The sequence below is a fragment of the Seriola dumerili genome, unplaced genomic scaffold (genome assembly GCF_002260705.1).
Source record: "Seriola dumerili isolate Sdu_G_001 unplaced genomic scaffold, Sdu_1.0 BDQW01000044.1, whole genome shotgun sequence".
Classification (NCBI taxonomy): domain Eukaryota; kingdom Metazoa; phylum Chordata; class Actinopteri; order Carangiformes; family Carangidae; genus Seriola; species Seriola dumerili.
Window position 1 is genome coordinate 7,659,694 of NW_019174299.1, and position 25,280 is coordinate 7,684,973.

At 39.8% G+C, this 25,280-nt stretch overlaps 1 protein-coding gene across 1 annotated transcript in view; it reads right to left on the reverse strand.

The window, feature by feature from the left end:
* Positions 1-25,280, reverse strand: part of LOC111217662 (carbonic anhydrase-related protein 10-like) — a 112,544-nt gene that overhangs the window by 33,824 nt on the left and 53,440 nt on the right. Inside the window, exon 3 of the mRNA XM_022739626.1 lies at positions 23,075-23,217. Coding sequence (XP_022595347.1) covers positions 23,075-23,217 — 143 coding nt within the window. The remainder of the gene's footprint in view (positions 1-23,074; positions 23,218-25,280) is intronic.

A 25,280-nucleotide genomic window follows, 5' to 3' on the forward strand; every position in this document is an offset into this window, starting at 1 on the left:
CTGCTTATTTATTTGTTTCTATATTTATTGGTTGACTGTACCACAGTAACAAGCTGCTCTTTATCAAATTAACATCAAATACTAGCCTTAGTTTTATATCTGCTCTTTTCATACAATGAATGCATCTGTGTGCTCTGAATTCACTGCATTCTGGGTATTCATGGCCTTGAAACTTTTCAAGGCCAAACGGCTTCAAACAGCTGTTTCCCACACTGTTCCAATGTGAAACTGCCTCATGGGCCGTCAGTTGAAAGTTTATAGGTCAGCAGAGTCTCTTGGTCTTTGGGTCAGAGAGTCTCACAGGCTTTTCAATCTTTTTTCCACCCAATGTTTCAAAAAACTGCTCTATTTATTTTTAACTGCAGCAGATATTTAACTCTGAGATGATATTTGACATCATATATTAGACTAAATTTGGTAGCTAACAGAAACCAAACCAGCACTGATAAATAATGAGTCTAATTTAATTGACATTTTAGACACAACCACGTAAACATCTATTGGCTAATTTGACAGTATTTAGCGTCATATTTATTGACGTTTCCATCTAAACTTACATTTTCTTCAAAGTCAAAATGTGGAAAACAGTCATACAGTTATGTAGCAGCATGAAGACCTTGGATCTTCCTGCTTACATTTTCTTTAAAGCTGTACGTCCTGTGGACAGAATTGATTTCCTGCCAGTAATTCAAGAATTTCATTTGTGCAAAGAGACTGGATATAGGGCACATCACACCATGTAGTGAATGGGGAAGAGCTGCTGCTGACCTCACAGGTTTGCTGAAGGGCTCAAATGGATGAAAGCTAAAGTCTCTTTCACACGTCGAGTTCAGCTCATTTGGTCCAGGCCAAAGAAAAAGATACATGGTGGTAGCTTTTATTCTTCTCATTACAAACTAACCAAGAGGTGTAAACGTGAAGTCTTATGAACTTGCAGGTGAGGTCATTAGTTGGATGATCCTGCATCATTAGTGCAAGATGGAGCCATGTGGGGAAATCAATTTTCAGAGACTGATAGCAGATCATGCTGCGCTTGACTTAGTCTGATGTGGGTATTTTAAGATGTCTATGGCTCAGGAGGTCGTCCACTAACCGCAGGGTTCTTGGTTTGATCCCCAGTCCTTCCTGTCCATATGTCAAAGTGGTCTGTCCAGGGAGCAAGATACAGGCTCCTGGTGTTCAGGCCAGAGCCACTGCTGCCATCATTTAAAGCACTTAGTCTGTTAAGGTAGAAAGGCTGTATATAAGTCCTTTTACCCTTTATTTATATTCTCTGGTTTCACAAAGACCACAGAAAAAAAAACAAAATATGGGCCTGAATAGTAACGAACCATGTGTCATAAAGGTGATGAAAAAAAAAAATGCATTCAAAGATATATCATAACGTAATATGTGTTTAAAGTTACTGTGTAGTCGTTCTTTTAAATGAGTTACAAAAGGTCGACGTTCTATATTAATACTGTGAAAGTATCAAAGCCTCAGTCCACAGAAAAAATGCACACAGCCTGTATTCAGAAACTGAGCCTTAAGACGAGCCGCCAGGACTTCTGTAACTTTGTGATGTCACAACAAAACAGTCACCGCTCTCAGCCATGCCCCAAGCCCCGCCCACATGGATCCACCAGCCAACCTTACAGGATTTGAGTGTTTTACCTGAAATCTGCTATATTTTTTTTGGATCACTCAGGAAACAGTCAGCCAATCAGAAGAGAGGCTCAGAGCCTCCTTACTAGAGCTCCAGTGAGAGGAGATGTAAAACTATATTGAGATGGTTTTTGGTTCTCAAAACCACAAATATATCTTCTTATGGATCAACACTTACACTTACTAAAACACAGGAGGAGAGGAAAATATGGAGCTGAACTCCTTTTCACTTTCTAATGTTTCACTGAAAATCCCTGTATTACTCTGTCTTGGTTTCGTTGTAATAATCCAGTGTGAACATGAAGCGGACAGGAACTAAAAGGCAACAATGGCTCAGTTTTTTCTCTTGGTCTGGATCAAATAAACCGAACTACAGGTGTGAAATCTAAAACAGCTAATTTCCCTTTTAGGTTTAATCTGTAAAAACCATATTCAATTGTCTGTAATCAGAAAGAAGCAGTTGTGAACTCTGTGAACATCACACTCATATTATAATATCTGTGTCTAACTTATATTTATATGCTGTGACTCTTTTTAAGTGGCTGAAGGAGAGCATGTAATGCATGCATGCATGTGTGTGTGTGTGTGTGTGTGTGTGTGTGTGTGTGTGTGCAGAGAGAGGAGGCAAACAGGCTGTCAAAATGATTAATTCCCTGTTTGAATGACCCCATGTTCGTCTCTGTCTGCTTCCATCTACTCTCATTCTCTTACCTTTCTTTTCTCTTCACTCTTGTCTCCTCCAGCCTTGTGACTTCGTTCTCCCTCGTCCTGTTCTCCGCCTCACTCTACTTCTCTCTTCTCCCTAATCACTACTTCCTTTCAGCTGGTTTCCTTTTTCTTTCTTTTCCTCATTTTAATTCACCTGGTCGTCTCCTGACATTCATTCTTGTCATTCAAGTCAAACGGATCTTTAGCTCCCTGCTCTATTCTCACTTATTCTCCCTCCTCTCTCATCTCTGCTGCACTTTAGAAGAATGAAGTGGAGAAACACACAACTCCTGTTCATTTCTCCTGAATATTTCACCAGTGATTATTATTTATACGCTTCCTATGTTGTAAGCAGGCTGCTGCGAAACATTCATGGGAACCAGGAGAACCTCAGTGCTGTAAGGAGGTTGATATAACAACATTAGCAACATACCAGTTAACATTTTCATATTTTATCACCTTTAAAAAAAGTCTTTGGAACTCAGGTAGAGCACTTGAATGGCTTTCTCTGACCTGAGTTCAACAAAGGTCAACTCCATAGCTGCTCCCTTCATATATCACTTTGGCTGTGTCTCTCATCATTTCTATGATGATGATGATGATGTTCAGCTGTAAACCTGAACTTTTAAATCCGTCATTTTTTGTTTTAAGGATATTAGAACCTGGATGTCTCTGAAATTTCTGCTGTTAAATCACTACGAAACAGATTCTGTTCCTGGCCCCAAACTAGACCTTTGAATAATACAGCAGCACTTAGATACACAGGCTGTAAAAGCTGCTGCGCATCTACAGCTGGTTCACAACTCCTCTGCATTATGTGCCTTTAATGCCTCTGTGTTGGCTTCCTGTCAAATTCAGGAATTCACTGAATTCAATACCCTTTCACTTGTTTTAATGCAAGTGGGCCGACAAATAACAGTTTCATTTTGGTGAAAAGATGTCATTATAAAAGAATAAATATAAAAATATTTTTTTTAAATGTCCCTCTACTTTCAGTTCAAATCCTGAATGTTCGATCATTATCACTAAAACAAAAAGTGCTCTGAGAATGTATTATCTGGCCTACGTATAATGGGGTCCAACATATTTCAGGTTTGAAAACAAACAAACAAGAGTAGTTCTAAACCTAGTGTATGTCTGGACCGCCTATAGTCAAATCCTGATTTTATAACTGCGACCTCGTCTGACAAAATCACCAAGCACATAAATTAAAGACAAAGACTGTGGGACGGTGATTTTGGCTGTATTTACTTATAAAATGATCACTCAGAGACAAAGTTAGAAGATAGAGACTCTCTTTCTCATTTTTTTAAAAAAAATGTTTCAGGCTTTAGTNGGACGGTGATTTTGGCTGTATTTACTTATAAAATGATCACTCAGAGACAAAGTTAGAAGATAGAGACTCTCTTTCTCATTGTTTTTTTTTTTTTAAATTTTTCAGGCTTTAGCCTTTATTTCAGTCATAGTGAGAGAAAGACGGGAGAGACAGGGAGAGAGAGAGAGAGAGAGAGGGAGAGAACGGCCTCTCAGGTAATCAGAACAGGTAATCCTGGTTATGACAAGCTCCTAGACTGTGGAACAGTCTCCTCACGAGGTCAGATCCGAAAATCAACACCCAGGATCAACCCAGCAGATAAGAACAGAGCCTCTCTCTGAATTTCAGTCTCTACATTTCTTTGTGAGCTTAGGTATTTATGAACGATAACTACTGTTTTCATACCGTGACGTGATATTGAGGTGTAATATGTCACACAACGTACTGTGAAGATTCTCAGTCGTCCAAGTCATGGTTATCTAAGAGGAAGGGTTGAATCGAGGGCAACTGGACAACTTCTTCACGTATCTTAAACCAAGTCCAGTGTCTCTTGCTTCAAACCTTTGTGAATAAATGTATATATAAAGCAAAGTTTTCTGGCATATGCGCTGGATGAGCAGATTCCGAATTGTTTTGTTTTACGTAACTTTATTACATTTCATGTAGAAGTAAAATCTTGTTTTTTAATGTAGGAAAGTGGAGCGTGAGCACATTCACAAGCTCTTCAAAGCAAAGTCAAATCAGATCAAATGGATGATGCAAATGTAACACAGTCACTAATTACAAGCACAGGCAAAACTGTCATTTGTCTTTTTAGCCTGGAAACTCAGCTTCTCCTTTAATAGACCTCTCTGGATATTATTATTTAATGCCACATCAAAATTAAATGAAATTTAATAAAGAAATTCAAATTGTGTCTGGGTTAGTTAATGAGAGATTGTCATCACAGATCAGTTGCTGTGCGACATGAGTAAGTGTCTGCATGTATCTCTGTGTGTGTGTGTGTGTGTGTGTGTGTGTGTGTGTGTGTGTGTGTGTGTTTGTGTACTGGAGCAGTTCATGAGATAGGATATGACTAATGAACTGTCAAACACACACACGTGCAGATACACACACACACACACACACACACACGTACTGTCTAACCCATTAGTAAAATGTCAGCGTGCTGCATCAAAGTCTTGGGGAGGACAGCCGTTTGTCTTATCGTACCTTTCTGTAGGATCTCTTTGCTCTGAATGTGACGGTCGCTCTGGCGCATGTAAATGAAGTTGACGACTTTTTTAGGGCTGCATGGTCACACGTTGACAAATAACAGACTGCAGGGTGACGTAACTGGCTATTAATGACAGTCCACCGCTGAAACCTGTTTGTACAGAATGACTGATGGTCTACCAACAGAGTAAATGTGACAGAGAATGATGGGCAGGTTTGTTCAAGTGGACTCAGTAAGCATTTACATTGTGCAACAACTCCTCCAACCATATAGGTGGTTTTTTTTCAACCCTCTGATACGACCCTTCTCCTGAAGTAGCTCTCCTGTGTCAAATTCCTGTGTTTTGTTGACCCATCCATCCACCACTGCATCGTCCTGACGTGGACTTTGTCTCTCTTTCTACTACATCACTGCACTTTCCTCTTTGCTCCTGTTATAATTACTACGACTACTAGATGTCACCTAGCAACAAAATGTAACTGTGAGTCGACCTGCTGCACAAACGACCTGTGGGCTCGTTTTTTGACAGGAGGACAGTCTCATATTGTGGGCTGCCCAGCTGACTGTAACTTGATAAACACTACATCGACTTCTGTTGCTTCCTCCATCCTAAAAGGTCAAACCTTGTGCATGGATCAGCTGACTGATGGAGTTAGATCCCCTTGACACCAGGATCCAGATTCAGGGGTCAGACAAAGTCGTTGTTTTGTAAGTCACAAGTATAGTCCCAAGTCAAGACCAACAGGTCCAAGGTCAAATTCAGGTCCCTGGACTTTGTCTAGTCATAAAGAGCCCCTCACCAAATTTAACTGCATGTGATTTTTTTACATTTACACTTTTAAAGAATTTGTATTTATGATTTTCAAATACATTTTAGAACATTTAAAAGCAAAATTATCAGGAGCACCTTTCATACGTTATTCCTTGGACTACAGTTGGGTTTTTGGCTTATTTGACAAGTCTGCCCCTTCTAAAGATGGCAGCTTTACCTCCCTAAATTCACAGTATTTCACAGATTTCACACACAAACAGACAAAGCAATGCTTCTCATTTCGAGCCAACAACCTGGATATTGTCCGATGATGTGATGACTGTCACCAGCAGCTACTTGCACTTTCGGTGCACTGCTTTACCTGATCTTCTTGCACTTATTGAATAGATGTAGTACTGCACTGAATTTAGTGATGTCCCCCACTTGTAGGTTTCTTTGTATTAAAGCATCTGCCAAATGAGTAAATGTAAATGTAATCTGGAGCTCGCTAGTGTAAGATCATTCTTATGTTAATGCTAATGTTGAAAATTTCATCTCCAGCTGACTTTTTAATGTTCCAAGCTGACTGATCTTAAAATGAGAACCCTGTAAAGAGGTCTTAAATACATTGCAGGATGGAGGTAGTCCTAGTACTGTAGTAAAATAGGCTTGGGCCGCCATTCGATAATATGATGATATTTCCCGCCACGTGCACATACTTTTAATAATATCTATAAATAAATATTGCGATAATATTGGATATTATCATATATCACGATATTTGACATATTGACATATTCAGTTCTGGATATCGCCCAAGTCCAAGTACAAATATTATTACATTTTCAAGGGTCTGAGAGAACACAATGCAGAGAAAAGAAATTCACAAGCACAAATAATAAAAATGAATGTGTAAAATGAGTAACAGAAGCCATCACTCTGTGCTTATGTGGATAATAACATTAGGGCTACACCATATGCAAAAAATGTCATATTGGGATTATTTTGGCAGATTTTCAGTTCGAATGATTGTATTTTCACTTTCACTGAAGGAAACTTAAAATGATGATGATGTGTTTTTGTTGGGTCTTGTACCAAACAAACATGTTTTGTGTGTTTTGGTACATCTGGAGAATGACTTGCAGGCTGGGCTTATAGTGCTAACAATGCACAACAATGTGGTGACACATTTTACCTTTATCAAAAAAATGAGACCTCCTGTGATTTGATTATTGCACTGGCTATATTGCGATTTTGATTATATTTAGATTAATCGTGCAGTCCTGAATAAAATGTAAATACATTTAATTAATGGTAAATATTGAGGCCAAAATACATTTTTGTTTCCTCAAGTGAATTATTCCTTGAGAGATAATTTCTCTACAAAATACAGTATAATTTATGTCTTAGCTAAGAGTCTTTTTCTGTGCTCACAAAGTCCCATTGCGCACAACAACAAAAAATAAACTTGAAGATGAGGTGGTTTATGGAGGGGTGAAGCTGGGATTCAGGGTCTCCCGTGCTTGACTTTGCTCAAGGCCTGCAAATCACTAATTCAGTGCCTGTTCAGAGCAACAGGTGTGTGGACAGATGCCCAGGCCCTTGTATAAGTAACACATTTGTACTTACCGAGACAGCAAATGTACAAGTTCTTCAGCAGAGTTTGTGCAGTGAAAATGTATGTAAATGTGGCCTGTAAACTTCCAAGCAACAAAGAAATCTGTTGCTGACAGAAGGAGCCAAAACAGCCAATCTGTTGTGCAACAGCTTCTGAGGAAACTCACAAGAAGCTTGAGCACGAGAGAGGCTGGCCTGGATTACTGGGTATGGGTAACACACAGGTGCACACTAAACACACACACACACACACACACACACACACACACACACACACACCTACACACACACACACACACAACACCACACACACACACACACACACACACACACACACACAGGCAAAGTCAAATGTGTCCAATTTTGTTTTTCACTGTAACCTGCACATACACCCACAAGCAACCCAGAGCAACACATGTTCTCACATTTGCCCCCAATTTTTGCCATAATATCTCACACACAAACACAATCTCACCATGCACATGCTTTCCACCTCTCTCTCTCTCTCTCTCTCTCTCTCTCTCTCACTCTCTTTCTCTTCTCAGCATCCTCCCAAACACACACACACACACACTCACAAGGACAGATGGCTTTGCTATGTGCTCTTGCTCAGCAGATGCACAAGAGCATTAATCATGAAACAAGACTCAAACAGAGGATTTAACTCTTACTACAGTCGTGCGGCTTCCTGTAAAGAGACCAGATTAATTTGTCTCTTGAAGATCATTGAAAGTCAGGTCTTCTGTAACAGCACAGATGCACATGTGCCACATCAGACCAAAGAGAATTGGTTATGTGAAGACTCATTTCATATATGAGACTGCAACTTCCTCAGATGTCAAGAGTTGGTTGGAGAGAAGCAGATTACAAGGCCAAAATCTTGCCAATGGCTGATTATTGAATATATTATTATCAGATACTCTCCCGGTGTACTTACATTGGGGTGAGACATTGCAGTAATAATGACAAATCACATTCACAAACTCTGTGGTCCTGTGTAGCTCGGAGGACTAACACTGGCAGAATTAACAGTATTCCTCCCACCAGGTGCAGACACAGTCAAATTTATGCACACATGGTAATGTAAGACTCTTTGGATAGAAATGGCATGTGATTAGTTTAACTCTGGCCAGTAGCCTGATCAGTTGGCACCTACACTCAGTCAGTTTATCATTATAGTTGTTGGGTATGATGAAGTACTGCAGCTTAGAGATCCTCTGCAGGAGAGGGAAATGAGCAGAGGTATGGAAGAAAAGCAGATCCAGAAGGTTTTCTGTATGTTTTCTGTTCTGTATGTGTATTATTTAGCATGCATGGGTGGTCCATAGGTTTATAGTAGCAGTTTGCACAAGTAGATTTTAGGAAATCCTGGGCAAACACTCCTGGGCCTTGTTGTTGTAAACTACGATACGGAAACTACTGCGATTTCATTTGTACTTCCAATAAATTAAGGGAATCATAGCATAAAAATTTTAAAAAGAATGGTTGGCAACAACACTGCCGAAAGGCAAGATATACAGACATTTAAAGGTCACATATTTTACACCATTATGGTTTTATATTTTAAGCTCTATTATGCATAAAAAGATATATTTGTAGTTTTAAGAACCAAAAACCATCTCAGTGTAGTTTTACATCTCCTCTCTCAGGCTTCTCTCTGGAGCTCTAGTAACAACAGGTCGGTGAGCCAATCAGAAGGGAGGAGGCTCTGAGCCTCTCTTCTGATTAGCTCACTGTTTTCTGAGTGATCCAATAAAAATATAGTAGATTTCAGGTAAACACTCAGAGAAACCAAATCCTTTAAGGTTGGATGATAGGTCCAGGTGGGTCATGCTGGGGGCATACATGGAGGTGGTGACTGTTTCGTTGTGACATCACAAAGTTGCAGAAGTCCTGATGGCTTGTTGTAAGGCTCAGTTTTACAGGTTGTGTGAATTTTTCCATGCATTGCGCACTTTTATACTTTCACAGTATTAAAATACAACATAGACCTGCTTTATAATAAAAAGAAAGACATGAAAATCTCACTTTCTACAATATGGGACTTTTGAATGAGCCATTTGTAAGTTTTGCTATTGCTACATAGCTAACATTAGCATTAACAGCTCTTCACTTTCCAATCTAGAAGAAATGTTGTGAGTGCAGCATAAAGCTCAATTCTTTTACTCGGCTGTCTCTAGAGGTGGAAAGCACCAGCAATGTTAACTCTTGTCTTTATCATGTCTTTTCTTCTACTGAAGTTAGCATGCTAACCAGCTAGCCGTCTTGTCTTGTCACTTTCCCACTGTAGCCTCCAATCTGCCCTGAAGACGTAGTGTTGCTCAGAGGAGATATTATAACCTCTTGTCTTGTAAACGCAACAAAAGCTGAGGCTCTTGTCAATTAACCATCACCACCACCATCACCCGACAAGAAATTGCGTTCAGTGACAGAGAAAAATCCTGTCTGATTTCCTTTATTTGGCTGTTATTTCTCTAGTAGATCTCATCCAACATTGGCCCAATTGCTATGGCAACCTAATACACACACTGTTCAAGTCATGAAGATACAGTACACTAGCAGCGTGTTGAAAGTACTTTGTACTTTTCAACATCACAGAAATGACTGGAAATGAAACAGTAGAAGCATCAGGACAGAGTGTTTCCACCTGTGACAAACTGTCGCTCCTCATGTGCTTCACACTGTGGCAGAGCTGTTAACAATGTCAACTGGCTGGTTGCCAGAGAGAGGACCGCTGGCACTGAGGCATAACATTTTTTATACCTTTGTTACAGTGAGTGGAGTGACGACAGGAATGAGGGAGGGACAGATGCAACAAAGGCCCCCCAGCTGATATGGACAAAACCAGTGTAGGAATTTTGTGATGCTCAAATGGTAAAATGAGTCTGAGGGAGAAATCACTGCACATAACTCATTTGTAATTATTCATCCAGCAAGACCATATTAGACAATGTGTACTAATTGGGGAATAGTCCTTGGTGCTGACCACATGAGGGAGGTCAACTGAATTTTATGATCTTTTTTTTTTTCTTTAGAATTTTGGATGAAGCAACGTCTAAACTAAGACAGCATTCAAGTTTCCATAGGTTTCACTTCTTTGCTTTTCTTTGTCTTACATGCCCCTGTGTGTGTGTGTGTGTGTGTGTGTGTGTGTGTGTGTGTGTGTGTGTGTGTGTGTGTGTGTGTGTGTGTGTGTGTGTGTGTGTGTGTGCCACTGGGGCATGATATGTACTAGTATAAGTCTTGGTTCTGCTGGTTGTGTGTATCTGTTGACACACTTGTTGTTTGTTTGGTCTGTTTCAAAAACTTGACTTGACTGGTTCCTGGAGATGAGAGGATGATGGTGAGTTGATGTTTATCCAAGACCTGGAAGGCCACAGTTGGGTGCGAGCTGAACATTGCAGGTTGCTGGCTCTTGACTACGGAGGTCTGAAGCATCAGAGGTGGCAGGGATCAGAGTTCTGGTTAACTGACCATGCAGGAGATGAGGGTTCCTTATCTTAAAGGCTGGTGCTGGTTCTGTTGAACTGCGTTGGACTTCTCCCTACACCAAGTACCTACACTTCCACGCTTGAAGTTTTTTTTTTATGGGAACTGTAGTTTTTCTTCTGTGCTCACAAAGTAACTTTGTTAATATTGTGAGGGTTTCAATTTCTGATAGTAACTCCTTCTTTTTCAGAACCGATTATTAGACCGATAAAAGAAATGCTGAACATGAAATGTTGCCGCCTGAGATCTTCTCTTTATGTTACAGACATCAAATGCACTTCAGTTCCTGGTGTGGGTCCAGCTCCAAAAACACTGGATCCTCCAGTTACTTTGATGTCGTTTGAAAGCATCTTTCATGGTAGTTGACTATGTTTTTCAAACTCCACACCTCCAGTTACATAAGCTTTCTGTTGAACATTTGTAGGCTCCAAGCCCAAGCTATGATAACCCTGATGATGTCATCAAGATTTGAGCATGAACTTGATTCTCGAACCAAGACAGGAGTTACAATCTCCCCCCGTATACGACCGCTTGTTCACACGTCACCACAGTTTAACATTTATTTCATATCTTTACATTTATTTCAACACCTGATCCACCTCCACGGGCTGAATGAAGGCAGTGAGATGTGGTTGAAAGCTCCAAAAGTAAGAAGAGTACTTCCTATGTGTAAAAATGTACTCAGATACAAGTACAAAGTACGTCAGTTAAAATGTACTCTGAGTAAAATATTACTGTATAACAGGGAAGGGGTAAAAAATACGGTGATAACAATAACATATGATAAAACAATTAAGTTACAGATTATCTTTAAGCCTCCACACTTGTATGTATTGGTATTTCATTGCATAGCCTATGCCAGTCGGCAGTTTATTAGGAACACTTAGCTAAAACTAATGGAGTCTAATACAACAGTTCTGCAATTTTAATATTAGTAGTTGTTGGAGAGAGTTGTTGATTCAACTGTGTGATCATTTGGAGGATGTAATGTGTGTTGCTGTTGAGCTGTATTACCTTATAGAGTGCAGACAAAACGTTACATTGCTTGGCAACGCAGTAGCTGTTGTTGCTGTACAGTGTTGCGCACACCTGTGTGAAAGTCACTCTGCCTCACCGCAAAGTCCTCCATAATCTGCTCTACATCCAGTGGAATCATCCACCATCAGTATTCTAGCGTTTAGCGTCAGTCAGACCCACTATGCACCTGCTGGTCACACAACATGGCAGGTGTGTTTGATTTGGGACACTTGCCGTGGTCGCCCAGCGGTGCAGCAGCTTCTTCTCTGCTGCAGCTGCCGATTTCACTCTATCATTTGCTGCGTTCTCACATCGTTTATCATAATTTCATCATGTAATTTCATTGTTTTTACTTTGTGATGATTTTAACTGGAGTTAATAAACACTTATGTATGAGTAACATTTAAAAAATAATAATACAAGAACACAGAAAACAACTTTTTAACAGAAACAAGAGTAAATGAAAGTTGTTACTTCCCCCCCTGAATATCGGGTTAGGGTTAGGTGGAGTAGCCTTTAATTTGATTGTCAGAATCTATTAAGGGGCCTGCTGAGTAAGGAGAGCAACCTTTAAGTCAAGAGTCTGGGTTAAAGCACAGCTGTACATCTTCAAGCGTCTCAGAAAATATCTAAGTTCATCAAACTAAATTCATATAACTTCCTGTGAGACAGCTGATCAAGGTGCGAGGATTCACATCTTGAAAGGGAACATTAGCAGGCTGTAAATCACACAGAACACAACCAGTTGTGCTTAAATACACAAATCCCTCCATGGTCTCGCACCCCAGTACCTGTCTGACCTCCTCCACCCCTGTACCCCGTCCCGGAGCCTACGGTGCTCTGACACTGGTCTGCTCTCCACCCCCTACACCAGCCTGCGATCTTTCGGTGACAGAGCTTTCAGTGTGGCAGCCCCCCCCCACCCTCTGGAACTCTCTCCCGGAAGAGATCCGCACAGCCGCATCTCATTTTCAAAAAACTGTTGCAAACACACCTGTTCACTAAGGCCTCTGGCCTCTAGCTGCCTCATCTCCTACAATCTCCTCCAATCTCTGCCATCCCTGTTCTGTCTCGTCTTATTTTCATTTATTTGTTCTTTATTCATTTTGTGTTTCTTTCCCTGTAAAGCGGCCTTGGGTACCTTGAAAGGCGCTATAAAAAACAAATTTATTATTATCATTATTATTATTAAACCATCCAATTCGAGAAATCTAGATATATATAGGGAAAGCCTGAGCGCATGGTTTCACAATTCATCAAGCAGTTCTGAGAAAATCCTACATGACTTTCCCATAACACAGCTGCTACAAATGAATTGAAAACTCTGACCTATTGTTAAAGCAGCACACAGCCTGCATTAAAACATCTGTGTAAAACCATCCCACTGGACACGTCCAGTTAAACCTTGTGAAGTAAGCATGGATTGTGGATTTGATGCATGGCAGGATTAAGGCCCCCCCAGAGCCTGACTGTGAACACAGCACTCTGTCTAAAACCATTTTGGACAGGAACCCCCCAGGGGGCGGGAAGGTGCTAAGAGATTTTAATGCATAAAGTCACAGGCTGTTAACGTCTCAATCCCTGATCCAAGCACAGAGCTGAACACGTTACATCATTATGAAGAAGAATCATACTCAAGTCGTTAGTGTGAAACTGAAAAATGCTGCTACGGGTAATTGCTACTGATGAGCGAGTGGCTGCTGCTGTGTATTCAACCAGTGATAAAGTAACAAAGTATGATTTTTAGGAACTTATACCTTACAAGCACTTTGAGTAAATACATTTTATAATACTTTATACTGTTTCATTTCAGATTTTCAACTTTCTATGCAAAACATATACGTATATAATCTACGATGTAAGATCATTTCCAGGGTCATCAGGTGGTGTGGAGAAAAAAGTCGCTAGATCTGTCGCTAGGTGCTTTTTGGAAAAAGACAGTGCTAAATGAATCTGAAAATGAAAACTGTTATGGATCTGCTGTAAATGCCCCCTGATTATATAATAGAAAATGTTCATGCCAAATCATTTTGGAAGAGCAACGGCCAATGATTCATTCGCCTCACACATGCCCTGCCCTGTATGACGACGCATTACCACGTTTAATAACCAAAAGTGTCAGGATCTGTCACCTTGGCCTTTGTGTTTCTTGATATAGTTTTGGAACCTAATTTTTATGGTATCACCCGTCCTGTGACATTTCACCTGGACGCTGGGTTTATTGTTTCTTGTTTTATTTTGAAATCTCTTACCTGTTGTATGTATGGTAGTTTTGCTTCCTGCCCTTGTGTGTTTTCCCACCTTTGTGATTAGTTTCACTCTTGTCTCATTGGCTTCCCCTAATTAGAGTATTTAGGCTGCGACCAAAGAGTCAAAATAATCTATTTTCCTAACCACTTCTCCTCGACTTCGAAGCGAAACATCATGAGTTCAAGGAAAGATGTGAAGGAGAGTTCGTAAAGACTTAGGAAAAGACAACCGTGGTGCGGAGAGAATCTGACTGCACGTACACAAAACTTTATTTATAACACAAGGACGATAAATACTCTTTTCCCAACCATAAACACAAAACAAAAAGGATTGAAATGTTGAAATAAGATAACATGAGAGAAATTAAAGAGTTGAGTCATGAAAATAATAATTAAATTTAAAAAAAGCAACTGAGTAGAGGCCAGAATAAATTATATTCAGACATAAAGAAGCTACATAGTTTTTTGGGGTATGTTTAGCCTGTATTTGAATAACCACAGTGAGAGAGAGAAAGAGAGAGAGACAGGAAAGTTGGGGAGAGCGAGAGAGAGAGCGGATGATATGCAGCAAAGGGCCATGGGTCGGATTCAAACCCGGGCTACTGCAGTTAGAACTAAGCCTTTGTGGTGCACAATGTACCAGGTGAGCCAGCGGGGCGCCCCAGGCTACACAGAGTTTTGACTCTTTTGTACATTTGTGAAGAAGAGAAAATCCATTTTTTTTAGTGCATGAATTTGGAGCTCATCTGATCAGACAAGGATTTCCATACGTTTGGGATCGTGTCACAAACATAAAATAGACGCTCAGTTGTTTCTACATTTCCGGGGGTCTGCTGCGGTGAAACTACTACAATGGTGCGTGGTTTTAAATGTTGCTGCAGCAAGGAATTGTGGGACAGCAAGTTCTTCTTTCCTTTGGTAAAGGAAGGTCCAGTCTTTCCTGTGCTAAAGGAGATAAGATATGAAGCAGTGAAGTCTCTTTGTTTCCCTCACATTAGTTTTTTCTCCAAGTTTTTTTGTTACCTGACTTTGTATCACCTGCCTGAACTTTTCCACCTTTCTGTCTGTAGGCCAGTTTTTGTTCTTTGATTCATCTGCCTGACTGTGTGTCTGTGTTTGGGTCCACCCTGCCTGTTCCTGTATTCCTACCAGCAACCCCCCCCCCCCCCACACACACACACACACACACACACAAAGATAATTAATTACAAACACAGTAAAATTGTTCTATTTTTTTCTAAAAAATTAGACCAAGAAGGGGATGTGCAATGTGCATTTCGACACATATTAACAGGATGTCCATGCGAATGTATTTCAAATGAGCTCTGGCACAGTGTTTCAATAATCCAGATTTTTCATTCGCCCAGGCGACCTACATTCCCCAGTGGCTTGGATTAGCGGAGCCTGAGCTTCTGATGGCGCTCATCTGATCTCAAGCCATCCTCGCCTGAACCACAGCACGCCACAGCAGCCATGATTAGTGGCTGACACTGCTCTCTCTCGGGAAATAACATGGAGCTCACCCCATGGCACTTCTTAGTCCTCATCACAATGAGGGAGTCTCAGAGGGAATTACAGGGATAAGATTTTCTGAAGAGGTCACAGATGGGGCTAATGGTCCCTCTAGGTTTCTTTGTGGCCTGTGCAACAGTGTTAGATACCAGCAATTAAATAATAGAAGCGTGGCATTAGCATGTAACAAAAGAAAAGGACCTCATAGAACTTAATTCTTGTGCTCGAGACTTACATTTCTTGGGCCTCATTATATCCTGATTCAACTATTTTATAATCACAAAGCAAAATGAAACACTGTTTATTTCCTCCAGAGGGAATGATGTTCCACACCTTTAGACTCTGAGCTGAAGGCTTTCTTTTGGAATGTGTAGGATCTAATGTATCTGCTTCTCATACAAAACCTCAGATGAAAGGCTATAGCTAAAATGTGACAGCTATGTGGATAAGTGGCCTGGCTTTGTCATATAACAAATGAAGCTGGCGCTTTCCATTACACTTCTTCTATAACGAGTGTAACCCCCCCCTCTCTGTGTGTCTGCCCTCGCCTACAACCTTTTGAACAGGAGGGTGACACATTGTTGGGACTCAGTTCATTCAAGTGGTGGAGACCACATGCTCTTTGTTCTACAGACAATAGAACTCACCTACCCACAGTCCTGCTACCTGAGACAACAGCTCTCTTGCTGGCCTGCCCACAGCAGACTGCAACACTCTTCTCCTCAACCGCACTGACCTATTTAGGATTAACTGAGAGTGAACCAAGTTCTCTTCAGAATCAGTGGCTACAACACAAGGTCAGCCAGCTGATTTCCAAGCAACAGGAGTCATAGCAGAGTTAGCGTGGAACAGCTAACTCTGTAAGAAAAACAAATAGGAAACCAGCCAACCAACCTCCTCTGCACCCCCCCCCCCCCCCCCCACCCACACACACACACACACACACACACATATACACACCTGCATATACTAGATTAGACATTGTGTTTTGTTCTGTCTTATTGTAAATAAATGTCTTTAAGTATAACTACTGGTGTGTTTAATGTTGTGAGTATTAATATCGACTTAATGTTGATATAGTAATTTGGTTATAGTTATTAAGTTAATTATTAATCAGAGTTCCAAATTAAAAGTAATTTGAGAAACCAGTATTGGCTATTTTGCCTATTAGTTTTTAGGCTGTGCCCTGAGGACTTTAATTCATTTTAAAGCTATTGTTTAATATCATTATTTTTGTAATTTATGATAGCCAATAAAATGATAGACAACCAAAGGTCCAACATACATACAACACTCATGAGGCAGAGCACAGACGCAACAACATGATGCTCTAACTGTTCACACTCTTATATATTGAACTGCAGTAATGTGCAGGAAGATTATTCATTACTGGAAGTAAAAGTCAGCCTCTGTAATGTTGTATAATGTTGTTTGTGGCTCAGAAAGAGCTTTGCCATATCCGAAAGAAAAAAAACCTGATGATGTCATACTGATGTCATCAGAGTTATCTCAGCTTGTGTTTCAAACTGGAGGAAAGGCAATTCAAAGATGTTGCTGTTTAGCAGGAACGGAAGGTTTAACAAAAGATGCAATCAAGTTGCATTTTGGGAAATAGGATCCAGAATTTTTTGTGTGCTTGATCCATAATAGCAATTTAAAATCAGGATGTCTTTGCGTCTACTGCACAACATGCAAAGTGAAAATTATTTGCTACACTGATGTTACAGTATTTTATAAATGTTATAACTTAATTTTCAATACAGAGTTTCAATTACTGAATCTAGCCATAGGATCTCTTATAGCCTAACACATAAACCAAACACAGTTTTATCAAATGTTCAAATGATATCAATGTATCAGAGGTTATAGATTTCACAGTATTATTTTGTCTGGACTGGACTGATCATGTTTTTTGCACTGTGTATGTAAGAGCAGCATTTTGTATTTAAAGGTAAGTAAATCCAAGCAAATCCATGTGGCTGCAGCCTTAAGAGTTTTGCACATTGAGACTCTGAGCCAAAGCAACTGTAAAACACTGTAACGAAAAAGCTGATGATGTCAATAACAGTTGAATATGGAATCATATGGAAAGTACGAACGAGTCTGGTTATGTAAGCTCTGTTCTATTGGACCTACAGTAATTGCCAGTGTCAGATAAAAACCTCCTTACTTTTGTTGATTCTTATAGAAACATGTTCAGTTGTGAAGTGAATTTTTAAATTTTATTTTATCATTTGATTGGTTGACAAAGGAAAACTAGAATCACCACCTCGTGGTTGTTTCATCCACCAACCAGCTAAGTTGCAGGAAATATGGTCACAGTCTCTCCTTCCTGAGTTACAGTATTGAATAATGGCCAGAAAAATATAATGATGTCACAGTTCACCTTTGACCATATGGATGTAAAATGTCATCACTTTGTTTTATTCTTATAGACATTTGACTTAAATTGTGTTATAATTAGTGTATGAATTAATGAGCCAAAAATGTTCTTGATATATTGCATTCACAATAATGTGAGATCACCACCTTTGACCATCAAAATCTAATTAGTTCATTGTTGCGTCCAAGTGGAATATTTGTGCCAAATCTTAATAAATTTCCTCAAATTGGTCTTGAGATACCACATTCAAGAAGCCAAAACTATATTTTGTGAGGTCACCATGACTTTGACCTTTGACCATAAAGATCTAATCACTTAATCCTTGAGTCCTTATGAATGTTTGTGCCAAATTTGAAGAAGTTCCATCAAGGTGTTACTGAGATATCGAGATCACAAGCATGGGATGGACAGATGCAAAACCAAAAAGAATGCCTCTTCTGGCTTTTACCAGTGTGGAAGTAAATGACCAGTGTGTAGGATTTAGTGAAATCAAGCAGTGAGGTTGTAGATTGGAACCAACTGATTGCCCCTCCCCTCACCCCTCCCTTTCCAAGCAAATCAACGGTGGCCTTCAGGTAATGTAAAAAATGTGAAAGACCCTCTGGAGTTTGGTTTGTTCATGGCTGCAACATGACTCTGACTCTGTGTAAGTGGACCCACACCCTGTAAGCTCATGAAAACACAATGATTCTTAGTTTCAGGTGATTATACGCTGATGAAAACGTAATTATAAATATTATATTCCAGTTCTGCCCATAAATCCCCATAAATCCTACAGACTAATACAGAGCCAGGGAAGTGTCATGGAGAAATAACACTAATTTAATCATTTCTGCTCTTCAAATAATAATTAGTGTGCAGGACTTAGTTTAATATAAAATTACACACAACATTTTTCTTCCTGCCATCTCAACCAGATGTTTGAAGAAGACAATGAAGAAGACATTAATGAGGCACTCCTGAACCTTGAAGCTGAGTTTTCATTAAATGGATATTGTCCATAGTTCCAATGTTTTTACAGCAGAACAGTCCAATACCCTTTAAAATACAAAAGATTTTATAGCAAACAACTATTTTCTATGTGAAAGATATAGTGGAGCGATGGCGTCCTGAGCACAGAACGAAGTCACACCCCCTCTGTATGTGTTGTAATCAGAGTTTCTCTTTGTTTTGGTGGCTGGTTCGTTAGCATGTACATGTTAGTGCGTGTGCGTGTGCGTGTGCCTGTGCACGTGCATGTGCGTGTTAGTGCATGCCAGTCCCTCCTGTTAAACCCTTGGTCCTCGGTGACAAAGAAAAAGATGAGAACAGAGGACAGGCCAACTGGCCATGGGAACCACCAGCTCAAATCCCGTTTGGTCGTTGGAATGTCAAAACATCCATACAGTTTTTAAAGTTTTTACCGGCTCCGTCAGTGTCTTTACCTGCTCCCGCAGTGTCATTCATGTGCCGGGTCCCAGGATAAGTCCAAGGCTGAATTTCCGTCCCAGTCCGACCGTGGAGCCAATACTGGTCTGGCTTTATCGAGATGGAGAGACCTACGAGCTTTTAAAAGGTCCAGCTTCACTCAGAGCTGGTTTTTCTTCACGTGTCAGTAACTTGATAGCTACATAATGTTACCCGCCTGTTTTCATTAGTGGCTGGCTACAGTAGGCATACTAACATTAACTGTTACCCATAGTATAAATGTATTCAGCAAATGCTGCTATCGCTAACCAGATAACTGTCAGTATTAGTGCGCAGTATATCACAGCAATGCAAGCGTGGGCTTGTGGGCTAATGGTTGTGATTAGACTGTTTTTTGTTGGCTCTCATGTACACAGGAAAACTTTATTCAGTTGTGCTTCTTGTTTTCTGTTTAGTGGACTCTTTCACTGGGCTTTCATTACCCTTTTCTGACTAAGAACATGAAAGAAGGGCAGGGGGGGTTGTGGCTGACAAACCATTTGTTTTGGTCTAAGACGCTGGTGGTGTAGTGCGACATCTAGTGGCAGTGAGGATCGTTTTTACAGAACCGTTTAACGATTCCTTTAAAGGTTTACATTTCTTTACACACTACATTCAATGTTTTTACTAACAATATTACATTTACTTTTCTGATAATGTGGTACATTTTGTCAATTTTAGGCCTCCATAATAATGCATTATTCTTCAATTCACAAATAAGTCAGTCTGTCAAAAACTGAGATTCTTCTCTCTGGCAGTATTCAAACATTTACCTGTTTCTGGAGGCTAAGAAACACCTTCAGTCATCGAAGTCAACCTTAAACCTGTTTTGAGAGAACTGTGCTCCTGGATTTTGGAAACCTCTAAGGAAGATATTAAAATGTAATAGCAAAGCGCCATATTGTTCCAAGATCAAAGCCCCCAACAAGATAAAATTTTTATAAAGACATGATGTTGTGAAATAATGATTTATGACTTATATTTTCTTCAAAGTAAGAGCAAGAGATGTTGTTATAGTCAAATGTGCCTCCAGTTTGAAGGCTGGCTCATTTTCAAGATAGGATTTTGGACTTTAACAACGGTGGCAGTTTTGTAGGTAACACAAAAAATTATTATTTTAATTAATATTTTGACAGTGAATTTCTTAAAAGGAAAAGGATAAAGGCGCTACATATCAAAAATGATAGTTTCTTTTATATTCACACATAAAAAGGCGTTTGCAAAATTTGGAATAATGTAATTTATCAGTATTAATTTATGATTAGTTATTTAATATTATTAACTAGAGGGAAAATCCCACTTGCAGTTGCCTCCACACTAGATATTATCAATCTGTGATATTTAACACATAATTGTGACCTTAGAATTATAACCTTCAATCTGACCTTTTTGTGAAAAAATTGCTATTTGGTTATTAACATTCTTGAAGGTAATTGCCCTAAAACAGGAAAATATTTTACCTCCAGAGAAATTGTCTAACTTGTATCTGTAGGGTTGGATTGTAAAATGTTGATATTAAAAGAGCTGAAAAACATGAAATGTTGCTCAACCTTTTTTGAAACCTAAAACTTTATGATTTTATCTAAAATATTATGAATGACACTGTTAAAAAAGAGCCTCTCTTCTGATTGGCTGACTGTTTTCTGAGTGATCCAATACTAATATAGCAGATTTCAGGTGAAACACACAGAGAAACCAAATCCTGCAACGTTGGATGGTGGGTCCAGGTGGGCGGGGCTGACTGCTTTGTTTTAAAATCAGTTAAAGTTACACAAGTCCTGACCAATGTAAAACTTATTTCGAAGGAACACTAGCTCAGAGAAAAAAATCTGAACATGGCCTTCCTAATTGTCTATGGCCAAATATTTTATACACCCTTCAGTAAATTACAATCTATTGGTGTGTTTTTTATTCTTTTATTTTGTGCATTAAACTTTTTTTTTTCAACAAAAACTATTACTTTTTGTCCTCAGCAGACCCAAGAAGAAAACTAGCTGTCACAGTTATCAAAGTTCAATCTGAAATCCGCCTGGTTTCGGAGAAACCCCTCATTTTAAAATAGGATAGACTTTCGACTTGATATTATAAATTTAAAGTATATTAAGAGTACTTGTTATTTAACTGTACTGTACAGCTTTACTCTCTAGGATGTCTAAACTTTGAACCTTAATCTCTTAATCTCAAAACCATTTAGATCACAATAGATTCCAAGGTCACAGCGCAGCAACGTAACTATAGTTCTAATGATGTCTTCTACTGTTTTTTGGCTGGGGTCAGTTTCCCTCTCCACTGAAAATACCACGGCATGATATCAGTTCACCTAAATATGGCCAATAACAAGAAGACACCACTAAATACAAAAATTAATCCAGGATGCAATGTCCAACATCATCAAAAGCTGTGTTTTAACGGTGAGTCTGGGTGCTTTAGAGAGGATTTCCTGCAAAGATTAACTGTGATTGCTGTGTAGAGGGCTAAAATTGTAATGCCTCCTGAGCCTGGTGCAGTCAAATGCAGCTGGGAATTTTAAAGCCTTCGGATATGGATGAAAAGCTCATAGTGTCTGTCAGACAGAGGCTTCTCTGCGTCTTGATTTTGAGAATGTGTCATGTTCAGCTCTCAGCCACTGTGATGGATTAAAGCCCAGTACTGTCAGAAGAGGACAGTCCTGCTTGTATTATAACATTTAATGAGTTCTGTCTCCAAACATTAGCCTAAAACTCATTGGTCAGTGTCCCTTATAACAGACACTGACCTTCTAAATGGATTGAGACCCTGAGGAAGAGTTTTTAACCACAGACAGATTACAGGTCATCTAAACCAGTGGTTCCCAACCTGTAGGCCCCGGCACAGCGGCCCTGGAGGTCAACGCACTGCAGCTTAAGAAAACTTCATCAATTTGACAACACACGTGCTGCAAATACTCACAACACAACCGAAGTGTTTCCAGTGGAGACAAGAAGTGACAAGTGACAAGAAAGGCTCACCTGGTAGAGCGCCTAGTCCTAACCGCAGTGGCACGGGTTCAAGTCCAACCCATGGTCCTTTCCTACAAGTCATCCCCTTTCTCTCTCTCTCTCACACTGACTTTCCTGTCTCTCTCTCACTTTCACTATCAGAATGAAGGCGTTGAGCTCTCAGGGCCACCGTACCCCAGCCCACTGGTGGGCTGTGAAGGTATTGCAAGTGGGCCAACAAATAATTAGCAAAACAGCACAATTTTGGAGAAAAGATGTAATCATAAAATGAAAATAAAAATATAAAAACATTTTTTAAATGTTTTGAAATGAAATTTAAAAACATTACAAACATTTAGAACGTTTTTCCCCCCCTTGTATTAAGGCCTGTCACTGTGATAAGCCAATGACTGAAACTTTTATGTTGTTGCCAGCCGGACCACATCTTGTACTTGTTTTCTATCTCAGTCTGATTGCAAACTAAAAGATTACATCCAAGGCAAAAGTGGAATAACAAAATAGATAGCGGGCTAGCAACAGGAAGAATTAAAAGGAAAGAGAGTCAAGTCCCTTCTCGGTCAAAACAAAAAAGAAGAATTGAGTTGCCCTGGTTTCAGTTCAGTCCTGAATGTTTGATTGTTATTATATATTAAGAACGTATTATTTGACCTCTGTATTGTTATGGGGTCACCAACATTTTTGAGATTTTCAAGTGGGCCATGAGTTTGAAAAGGTTAGGAACCACGGATATAAAAGATGAGGGCCCTTACCTTGCGTCCAGCCGTGTTGAGCCTCAGAGGGGTCAGGTAGGGGTCAAAGATCAAGTGACTGGTTTCAATGTCGATGGGAGACTGTCTCTTCCCTATGGTGCACAGGTTCCAGGCTGAGTTCACCAAACCCCAGAAGGATGGGACTGTTGGTGGAGAAAAAGGAGAGAGTAACAGTAATTAGTGTGTGTGTGTGTGTGTGTGTGTGTGTGTGTGTGGGTGTGGGTGTCTGTGCTTCACAAGATCAAACCATAAAAAGAAGGAGAAAGTGAGCAGATGGGCTTCATTATGACAGGACAGGAGAAATGGGGAGTTTAGGGAGATTTGAATTTACATATGGCTTCATTAAAATCTGACTTAAAACAGAGCTTTCATTAAAATCTCCAGGTTATTATCTGCAATTATAACTAAGGCAGAGAAATTGACTTTTGTAAAGTCTGTCCAAAAGTTCTTCCACTAGTTTTCATTGCTTGTAATACACAGCAGTAGTTCGTAAACCTTTTGTCTTGTTGTTCTGACTCTACAGTGCAGTGTAGATTTAAAAGAGTCTGTAGGAAAAGTCCACATATTCTTCTTCCTTGTCCAAATCTGGAGCAAAGGAAACATATGTGAACCTTTTGGATTTACCTGGTTTTCTACATTAATTTGTCATAAAATATGATCTGAACTTTATCTAAGTCAGCTCTAAGTACAGAAACTTCATATGAGCCAATAACCTTAGATAAGATAACAGCACACAAGGAATAATAATCTTTAGTATCTTTGTTGAACACAGCCATTAAACATTCACAGAGCTGGTGGAAAGACTAAGTGAACAATTGGATTTAATAATAATGGCTGAAACTCCTTTGGCACAATAACCTGAAACCAGCTCTTCCAGTAGCTGCTGATCAGACCCGCTCAGTGTTCAGGAGGAAGTTGGACCATTCTTCAGACTTGTTCTGAGGATGATGGTTACTCTGGCCCGCGTCAATCCACTTCACGCATCTCTGCCTTTATTACAGACAGCTCCAGTGACTCCTTCAAGTCTTTAGCTGTTACTCTCTTTTTTACCTGTTGTGTCTTTGCGAGTCATCTGGGCGCCCACTTCTAAAGAGAGTATAGCCACAGAAGCAAATCATCTCCACTTATAGACAGCCGTCTGACTGTGAACTAAACTCTCTGAGATGACTCTGCAACCTTTTCAGTTTTATGCAAATAAACAATTCTCAATCATCAATCTTCTGAGATCTCTATTTTGCAAAACATGGTTCGCATCATCAGATGCTTCATTTGCAAACTCAAACTCAAGCAGCTGAGGGTTCACATCATTCTCCAACCTACCTGTGAATATTTAGATTGTGCTTGTTCATCCTGATCTAGTTAACGTAGATGAAGCTCTAACCATATTTCAAGACAACTTTATACAGAAATGCAGTTAATTACAAATGCCCCCCCCCACAACAATGCCACTCAACCTTCAGCAGTTTAGTCAAAGATCTGGTTGTTATGCTATGCTTATGCTAACCATATATTTTCACTTGCAATGTTACAACAATAAATGTGAGTAACGCCGGCTGTGGTTGCTGGAGCACAATTTCCTTAAATCCAATTACGAGTGGGATGGAGCTGCTAATGTTAGTCTACACTGAATTAGCTGGACATGCTAACAATCGCAGCTCACATTAGAGCTGACAACCAGACACTTTAAGCCATTTCTTACACCTTACCTAAAACCCTTAATGCCGAGTGTCATACAACAGCCTCATGCACACAGTGTGCAGCATGTGGAGAATCACAAAGCTTGACAGACCTGTCATTCCTAGTGTCAGTTGCTAAACTTATGATTGGACAATCACCATTTGAGGGAGGGGTTTAGCCAACAGTCACCAGTAGATGACCTTCACTAAAAAAGCATATGTTTTGTTTTTTTTTATGATACATGGATCTATTATATATACAGCAGGAAACATGAGATCTGTTCAGGATCAGTTGCTGCAGGATTCCTCTGGCACCAGCTGATCCTCTGCCATTACATGATTACTAGGATTTTCTATGCTGTGTCATAGACCTGGAATGGGATAAGATGGGAATGTCGGGATGACAGCTGATCTAATACCAGCCAGATGTGGGATGCATGATTGAGCACTGCAATGAACAGAAAGGAGGATGGAGGATCACATGCACATACAAAGTTTAAAAGTCCACACACACAGCCTCAGACAACCTC